Source organism: Hemiscyllium ocellatum, chromosome 18 (genome assembly GCF_020745735.1).
Source record: "Hemiscyllium ocellatum isolate sHemOce1 chromosome 18, sHemOce1.pat.X.cur, whole genome shotgun sequence".
Classification (NCBI taxonomy): domain Eukaryota; kingdom Metazoa; phylum Chordata; class Chondrichthyes; order Orectolobiformes; family Hemiscylliidae; genus Hemiscyllium; species Hemiscyllium ocellatum.
The window spans coordinates 10,921,953-10,931,423 of NC_083418.1; the positions used below are offsets into that span (position 1 = coordinate 10,921,953).

The 9,471-nt window shown below is 45.3% G+C and overlaps 1 protein-coding gene across 2 annotated transcripts in view; it reads right to left on the reverse strand.

Moving 5' to 3' along the window:
- Positions 1–9,471, reverse strand: part of cpt1ab (carnitine palmitoyltransferase 1Ab (liver)) — a 60,739-nt gene that overhangs the window by 9,782 nt on the left and 41,486 nt on the right. For both annotated transcript variants that reach the window (XM_060838701.1, XM_060838702.1), the window contains exon 12: positions 960–1,065. In XM_060838701.1, the coding sequence (XP_060694684.1) occupies positions 960–1,065 (106 nt within the window). The remainder of the gene's footprint in view (positions 1–959; positions 1,066–9,471) is intronic.

A 9,471-nucleotide genomic window follows, 5' to 3' on the forward strand; every position in this document is an offset into this window, starting at 1 on the left:
GTCCTGGATCCCTGAAGTGTTCCCCAACTGGGAGGGAACCCTCCTGTCTGTTGATTGTTGTGCGGTGCCGAGAAAACTCTTATCTCATTTTTTAGATTAGAATCAATCTAAACATCAGGTCATAGACAGAGAACACAGGGGGCTAACACCTTCAACATATTGTCTAGCTATCACCATTGTTAACAGCTAACCCGAGAATGCAACTTTTAAAAAAAGGGGTTTTGTGATTTACACATGAAAGAAGTGAAACTATCACTGTATTCTAACAGATGAAAGGCTTAACAGACAATCAACTTTTCAATGTATAATTTCAGTTACATCACACTGCAAATTTTTGCTATAAATTCCATGTTACGATTGAGCCTGCCACAATCACCTGATGAAGGAGCTTCGCTCCAAAAGCTAGTGTGCTTCCAATTAAACCTGTTGGACTATAACCTGGTGTTGTGTGATTTTTAACTTTGTACACCCCAGTCCAACACCGGCATCTCCAAATCATGACTTTTATCTAAATTGAACTCCATCTGCCACTCTTCAGTCCATTGGCCCATCAAGATCCTGTTGTACTCTGAGGTAATCTTCTTCGCTGTTCACTACACCTCCAATTTTTGTGTCATCTGCAAACTTATTAATTAACCCTCCTATGTTCAGATCCAAATCATTTATATAAATGATGAAAAACAGTGGGCAGATCTTTGTGGCAGACCACTGGTCAACGTCCTGTTCTTGGTGCCAGTCCAGCCCAGCTCACTATGTCAATGTTGAAAGGTGGCTGTGCCAATCGCTCCCTCACTGACAGACTCATACAGTGTGACAGTCTCTCTCTCTTTCCTTTCTCTCAGAGGGGGTTTCCCTGCTGCAGTTTCCTCCTGGTTACAGTTCCCATTCGCGGTACGTGCTCTGCCATTTGACAGAGATGACCCCAGTGGTTGCTAATGGGAAAGTGAGGGGTCCCTTACCTCCCAAAGGTGCCCGATGATCGGAGCGTCTGCCCACGAGTGTTCAGCATTCAGACCGATCTTCCCATTTTTAAAAATAATAAAACTTATAGATTTATCAAACCACCTGCAAAGAGAGAGACAGAAGTTTTTAGAAGCTGTGACCAAGCTGGGCTTCCCACCCCAGTCACTCTGCCACATTCCACCCTCACTACTGTCCCCAAACCCCAAGCTCAACCTGCTCAATTCCTCCTCACTAGTTGGGCTTTTGCTCTCCGGAGCTGACCCAGTGATATCCTGTTAAAGTCCTATTTTAATGTAAACTCATCCTTCCTTTAGTACGGGAATCACAACAATGCTGAGTGTTCAAAGGCCTGGCTTGTACTATTGCAGTAACATTCCTATACTCTGACTAGTTTTGTAGTAAACACCAACGTGATTCTTTCCCATTCATTGCGCTGCAGACTAACTCGATGCTTCACAACCAGCCAAACGCTGGAAATCACAGCAGATCAGACAGCATCCCTGGAGAGGGAGGAAGCTAATGTTTCGAGTCTAGCTGAAGCTGGATGGAGGGGACAGTATTTATGCAACACTTTGGAGAGGGGGTTGGGGTTGTGGGGGGGTAGTGGGTATAGTGTGCTGATGGAGAAAAGATGTTGATCGTTCAACTTAAGTGTTTGAAATGTGAGAATGGCAGAAATGATCTGGATGTGTGTCTCACAGACAGTCCCACTGGGGTGGGGAATGGGGAGGACATGATAACAAGCTAAAAGAAAGGAAAGAAATAGTTCACAATTTGAGGGTGTTGAACTGAATGTTGAGTCCAGAAAGCTGTAAACTGCCTAGTCTGCAGATGAGATGTTGCTCCTCCAATCCACGTGTGATTCACTGGAACATTGCAACATGCCAAAGGCAGGCACATGGGCATGACACTGTGTTAAAATGACCGGCTATGGGATGGTCAGGATCCTGCTTATGCCCCGACTGGAGGTGTTCCGCAAAGCCGTCACCAAGTCTGCATTTGGTTTCTCACTGGGACACTGCAGCATGCCAAAGCCAGACACCGTTAAATTGTGAACCATTTCTTCCCTCTCCTGCAGCTTGCTATTATACCTCCCCTCCAGCAAACCCAGTTACTGTCCTTTCAAATCTGGCAGGAGACATTGTTCTGCCATTCCACACACTGATCACTTAATCTGAACTATCAAAATCTTTTCTTCACCAGCACCCGACACCTACTACCTTCCACAACCGCATCCCCACCCCCCAAAATATTGCATAAATGCTATTCCTCCACACTTCACTGCAGCTCTGATCAAGAGTCATCTCCACTCGAAATGTTAGCTTGCTCTCTCTCCATGGATGATTTCCAGGCTTGCCGTTTTCAGTACAGATTCCAGTGTCTGCTGTAATTTGTTCTTACTTAAATTTTTTATGTTCTGTTGAATAATGTCCAATAGTTGGATTCTTCCCATCATCTCCCTCATTGGAGACTGCAGACAGGAGACGAGAAGAGGAAATTTCCCATTGTTCACTGCTCAGGACTAGGAGACAGGAGACAGACTGGGACACAGGAACACCATGTTATACCTCTTGGGAACGATGCTGATTGGTCCGGCCATACTTGCCGTGGAGATGAAGAAAGAACCGTCAATCTTCACTGCCAGAACAGGCAGGTGGATTCTGATTGGTCACAGTGTTGCCGGGAGTGCAGCAGAGTTGGACTGTCTGCATGAACCCTTTCTCTTCTGGAAAGGGTATATGTCTGTCCAAGTTTCTTATGTCTACATAAAACAAGGTGCTGTGTGTTTGTGTGTATGGAGCTTCGAGCATAGGCAAATGCACTGCATTAAGAGCTGATCATCTTAACTTAGATTCCAGGCTAAGTCTCAGCACAATCTGCATCATTCAGTCAGTGATTTCTAAATCACCCAATTATTTCTAATGGTGGATAGACTGTTGTGAGGATTACAAATGCAATATTGTTGCTCGGTGAGACACTGCTACACTCAATGGGCTGTAGGACCTTTTTCTGAGCTGTACATCTCCATGAGTGAGCCCTTATGCAGCATGAGCTAGAGCAGGCTGATAACAGGGTTATGAATGTACATTGAGTTTTCCACCGAAGGGTGCACTGTATATGTTTCAATCTCCAACAGAATCCATTATCTCCCCAGGGTCCAGCAATGATGCTGTAGGCCTGAAAGATCCCTTGAAGAATCTGGTCCTATTTATACTGTGGAACATCTAACAAATGTAACCCTGAGGTAAGCCACAATATCCAGACATGTAAATCACATTAAGGCCTCACATTAGTCATGCTTACCAAACAGGATGATATCTACTGAAGACACACAAGGGAGATGCCAAGGACTGGAGATTGGCTAATGTGATGCCACTATTTAAGAAAGGTGGTCAGGACAAACTAGGGAACTATAGACCGGTGAGCCTGACCTCAGTGGTGGGCAAGTTGTTGGAGGAAATCTTGAGGGACAGGATGTACATGTGTTTGGAAAGGCAAGGACTGATTAAGGATAGTCAACATGGCTTTGTGCGTGGGAAATCATGTCTCAAAAACGTGACTAGTCTTTTGAAGAAGTAACAAAGAGGATGAGGGGCAGAGCAGTAGACGTGATCTATATGGACTTCAGTAAGGCATTCGACAAGGTTCCTAACTAGCCATTTGGATACAGAACTGTCTTGAAGGTGGAAGACAGAGGGTAGTGGTGGAGAGTTGTTTTTCAGACTGGAGGCCTGTGACCAGTGGAGTGCCACAAGGATCAGTGCTGGGTCCACTACTTTTCGTTACTTATATAACTGACCTGGACATGAGCACAAGAGGTATCATTAGTAAGTTTGCAAATGACACCAAAATTGGAGGGGTAGCAGACAGCGAAGAAGGTTACCTCAGAATACAATGGGATCTTGGTCAGATGGGCCAATGGGCTGAGGAGTGGTAGATGGAGTTCAATTTAGATAAATGTGAGGTGCTATACTTTGCAAAGGCAAATCTTAGCAGGACTTATACACGTAATGGTAAGGCCCTAGGGAGTGTTGCTGAACAAAAAGACCTTGAAGTGCAGGTTCATAGCTCCTTTAAACTGGAGTTGCAGGCAGGTAGGATAGTGAAGAAGACATTTGGAATGCTTTCCTTTATTGGTCAGAGTATTGAGTACAGGAGTTGGGAGGTCATGTTGCGGGACATTGGTTAAGCCACTGTTGGAATATTGCATGCAATTCTAGTCTCCTTCCTATCAGAAAAATGTTGTGAAACTTGAAAGGGTTCAGAAAAGATTTACAAGAATGTTGCCAGGGTTGGAGGATTTGAGCTACAAGGAGAGGTTGAATAGGTTAGGGCTGTTTTCCCTGGAGTGTCGGAGGCTAAGGGGTGACCTTATAGTGGTTTACAAATCATGAGTGGCATGGATAAGATAAATTGACAATGTATTTTCCCTGGGGTGGGGGGTCCAGAACTAGACAGCATAGGTTTAGGGTGAGAGGGGAAGATATAAAAGAGACCTAAGGGCAATGTTTTCAAGCAGAGGGTGGTACGTGTATGGAATGAGCTGCCAGAGGAAGTGGTGGAGGCTGGTACAATTGCAACATTTAAGAAGCATCTGGATGGGTATATGATTAGGAAGGGTTTGGTGGGATATGGGCCGTGTGCTGGCAGGTGGGACTAGAGTGGGTTGGGATATCTGGTCGGCATGGACGGGTTGGACCGAAGGGTCTGTTTCCATGCTGTACATCTCTATGACTCTATTGACACACTGTGCTCAATGGTTGTTCCACAGTTTCTAACAACAGGATCTGCCACTGCACATTGTGAAGAGTCACCCTCATGAGCAAGTTGATGGTTAGAATTTTGTCAAATTGATAACCAGCCAGGAGGGTATCTACAACAGGATTCATGTTTGTGCTTCACTGAGCTCACATGGTACAGGGTGCCCACAACAGGTAAAGATGATGTCCTCCTTACAGTCCACACTGTGACTAGCTCTGTTCAATGGCTGAACCCAATTGCAACCAATTCAAAATGGGATTTCCTCATACTCTGTGGGAGACTCTTTTACACTCACTAAAACTACACAAGCCCTTGAGAGTGACCGGCTGTTCACATGCTCCTTCAACATTGCCAATTCCTTTACTAACAAAGCTTCCAATGAGACATTACAGGGCTCTCAGCAATGCGGGTTCTGCTGAGGTTTGGGGCAGAGTTGTGAGAGAAACTGAGTGAGGTGAGATTCTCATGAGACACCAGCAAGATGGCAATGAAGGGGGAATTAAAGCTTGTTAAACACCTTGTTAACACCACAACTCACCTTATTAATAGTCAGCTTCCTCTCTCACCACACAAGTTCCAGCTTAGGAAATGGAAGTCAGAGCAGACCTGGCTCCCTGCTTGCTCAGTACCACTCCTGTTGCACATTGGGCACTAACTGGGCGCAATGCACACCACCTCCAAGGACGTTTGAAGCTGTCATACACCAGCCTCTATGAACCTTCATGGTACATCTCCGAAACACTTACAGGATGCTCTTGCCCTTCAATTTTACATCTTGGGCTGCCCTGGTGGCTCTCACTGTAATGCTGCAGCAAGGACACTGTGTGCTCAGGGACACATACTCCTAGCTGCACCCGGTTGTGTGCCCAGGCTCCTTACTTCCTGTTAAAGGGCTCACTCACTCTCAGCCTATCTGGAGACTCAGAGCATCACTACCTCGTGCTGCCATTTTGCACATTGTCCCTTCAGCCAGACATACTAGCCTCACATTATTACTATCTTTCTGCGCTGTTTACCAGACACACAGCTAGAAAGTTTGTCATAGTTGTCAGGGAATGCAAGAGGGATAGCCTTGGATCCCTGCACAGTAAGGTAAAGGCAGCTTTTGATACCGGATCTGAACCTGCTTAAGATGGTCAGGATCAGGTTTCTCTCCTCATAACGGGTGAGGAGCCGAACGTAGGGCTGCCAACCATCCTTGTCTCTTTCTGCCCTATTTTGTTACTCTCCTACAATGAGAGATGTGGTACTAAGGGAGATGGAAGTGGGTGGCACAGCTACTCTCGGTGGTGCAAGTGGGGAGGTGTCCCAAGTGAATGAGTAGGCAGCAAAGAAGGTAATTCGGGGGGTAGTGGTGCCACAAGCTGGGGTACACCAGGATGAGTTGGAGAGACATTGCAGGCAATAGTGAGACTTGGTAGAGTGTGAGCCATGATGGGGGGGGGGGGGGGGGGGAGGGTAGGTGCGTACATTACCAGATTAGAGTGTGATACGTCAGAGAGGAGATGGTGGCATTTACACTGTTGGGGTGGAGAAGGTCATTGACCTTTCGCCTACAGTGTTGGGCGTCCCTCCAGATGGCGGTGACGGGTAAAGAAAACTGACTAGGCCTCATGGTTAAAAACCCTCCAAAACCTTGACATAACTGGTACTTAGCCAAAATAAAACCACGTCTGATTCAGTCCACTGACGTTGGCATAACGTCACTGTATTGTGCCACCTATATCTGAAACTATCCTCATAGAACTCACAAACATAGCGACTCATACAACTGAGTTCAGTTCAGTGCCACATGTCCCCCCAAATAGATGACAGTCATGGAAATATCCTCCTGACTCAGCTCTCAGTAATATTTTCAATGGAAAGACCACTAACAGCCCATTCCTTCCGTACACCTGGGATGAAGTTTCTGTGTTATTTCAATGCTGAAGGAATTTCTTTCCACAATTGATAATGAAGTCCAAACAAACTCCTGCCTCAACGTGTTAGCTGAGAAGTTACATAATGGATTCTCTCCACAATATATAAGTCTACATTCACCAGTCAATGTGCACATAGGGATTCTCCCAGTCTTACCCCCTACACGATCAATCTGATTGGTGATTAGGGTCCTAGCTGTCTGCTCATTGTGGATGTTTGACACTGAGATGGGACATTTCCAAACGATCCTGCATTGTACCACATACTCTGATCTAATCATTGCTCAATGTGAATTGGGCAAACTCAGGCAATGGGTCTTTGCTCAACACTTCTAACCCTGCCTAGCTCTCTCTAAAAAGGGGAAAGTGTCTCAAAAATGTGACCAACAGCTGAAGTTACCTGTCTCACATTGCTGCTGCTATTATTTACTGCAATAAATCCATAAGTGGTTTTCTGCAACTAACAAGATGTTGCTGTTAATCCAATTGGACAATTTCTCTCCCACACAAATGAGTAATGTGGTATGCGAGTTTCAGTGCTGGTGTGATGGTAGGTCTGTAGGCCACACTCCCTAGTGACTGGCAGAACCTGTTCATTTGCAGTGGACAGCACATCAATTGTGCTCAACCAGACCAGAGCTGAAAATGTGGTGCTGGAAAAGCGCAGCAGGTCAGGCAGCATCCAAGGAGTAGGAGAATCGATGTTTCGGGCATGTGCCCTTCTTCAGAAATGGCTCATGCCTGAAACATTGATTCTCCTGCTCCTTGGATGCTGCCTGACCTGCTGCGCTTTTCCAGCAACACATTTTCAGCTCTGATCTCCAGCATCTGCAAGTCCTCACTTTCTCCTCAACCAGACCATGCTTGCAAATCTCAGAAAAGTCTATCCATTATTTTGATGCGATGTGCAATTGGAAATCACTTACAGAATAATCTAGACTGTACTGAGACTTAGCATGGAGTCCATGTTAAGACGATCAGCCAAGATCACAGTGCCAGTGCCTGTGCTTGAAGCCCCATACACAAACACACAGTCCCTGGGTTTATGCAGACACAAAAGGAACTTGTGCAAGATGTTATGCCCTTTCCAAAAGGGAAGGCTCATGGAGACAGCCCAACGACGCTGCCACATCCCCTTGGCAACACACCGATCAATCAGAATCCACCTGCCTGCTCAGGCAATGAAGATCAACAGTGCTTCATTTTCATGTTAATGATGGCCTGACCAATCAGCACCCTGTTCCTAGGCAGTACAGTGGTGTTCCGGAGGCCCAGTCTGTCTTCTGCCTCCTGGTCCTGAACATTGAACAACAGGAAGTTTCAGCTTTACGTCTGCTTTCTGCAATGTTGATGTCTGTTGCACCAAGCAATTATTCTCTCGCATTATACTCCAACCCCCAACTTGTTGCCCACTCACTGAAAGTATCATTCTGCCCCTGTAGCCATAGATTCATAGAGCACAGAAATGACCCTTTGGTGCATTGAGTATGCACTGATATAACTCCCATTAAAGTCGTGCCAATCCTAATTTCCTGCACTTGCCCCAGATGTGATGATATTTGAAATACTCATTCAAATATCTTTTAAAAGGTTGTTCGGTTTCTGGCCTCTCCCAGGCTGTATATTCCAGATTCCCACCACCTGCAGCGGAAAAAGATTTATTTTTCCAAATTCCCTCTGTATCTCTTGCCCCTTAGCCTAAAGCTATTACATCTTGTGACTCAATTAAGGGGAACAGCTGACCCCAATCACCCTGTCCTTGCCCCTCATTATCTTACACACCTCAATCATGTCCCCCAGTCTTCTCTGCTCTAAAGAAAACACCCCAAGTCTGTCCTTGTAACTCAATTTCTCTATCCTGGTGAACCTCCTCTATACCCCTGCAGTGCTATCACATTCTTCCTCTAGTGAGGTGACCAGAACAATACTCCAGTTGTGACCTGACTAATGCTCTGTACAACTCCAACATTACCTCCTTGCTGTCATGACTGATGAAAGCAAATGTCCCACATGCCTTCTAAACTATCCTATTCGTTTGCTCTGCTGACTTCGGGGATCTTTGAATAATTACTCCAAGATCCCTTTGTTCCTCTAAGTTACCCAGTGTCCTGCTGTTCATTAAATACTCCTTCATTTTGTTTCTGCTTCTCTCACCTTGCACTTATCAGGGTTCAATACCATCTGCCACTAGTCTACCCATCTCACCAACCACCATCTATATCTTCCTGTAACCATTTTCTTCGCTATTGATCACTCTCCCAATCTTCATATTGTTTACAAATTTGCTTAATATTGCCTCCTCCCCATTTTCATTGATATAATTTATGTATATAACAAACAATAAGGGTCTCAGTACTGATCGTTGTGGTCACTACTGGACACAGGCCTCCGGTCACCCAACCAACCTTTTACCATGACCCTTTGTGTCCCATTACTGCGCCAGTTTCTAATCCATCTCACCAAGTTTCCCTCAATTCCATATGCTTTAACCTTCTAGTCACTCTCTCTCCTCTTTCTACCTAGTTTTATACAAATGTGGGCCATTACATTCAGTCCCTTCTTACAAATCATGAATATAAAAGGACAATATAAACTGGTCACAGCACGTCAGCCATTAATCTGTGTTCTGTCCATTAACCACACCATGGTAAAGTATAATTTCCAACTCAACAAGCTTCTCGAAGGTAACACGCTCGGTGAATCCTTTTGAAAATCCAGATATAGAACATTTCCTGATTCTCCTTTATTTCAAGAGATACAAATTTTAAACCCTGGGGATCTGTCATGATTTCCCTTTCAGAAGGTCACACTGCCGCCAGCCAGTTCT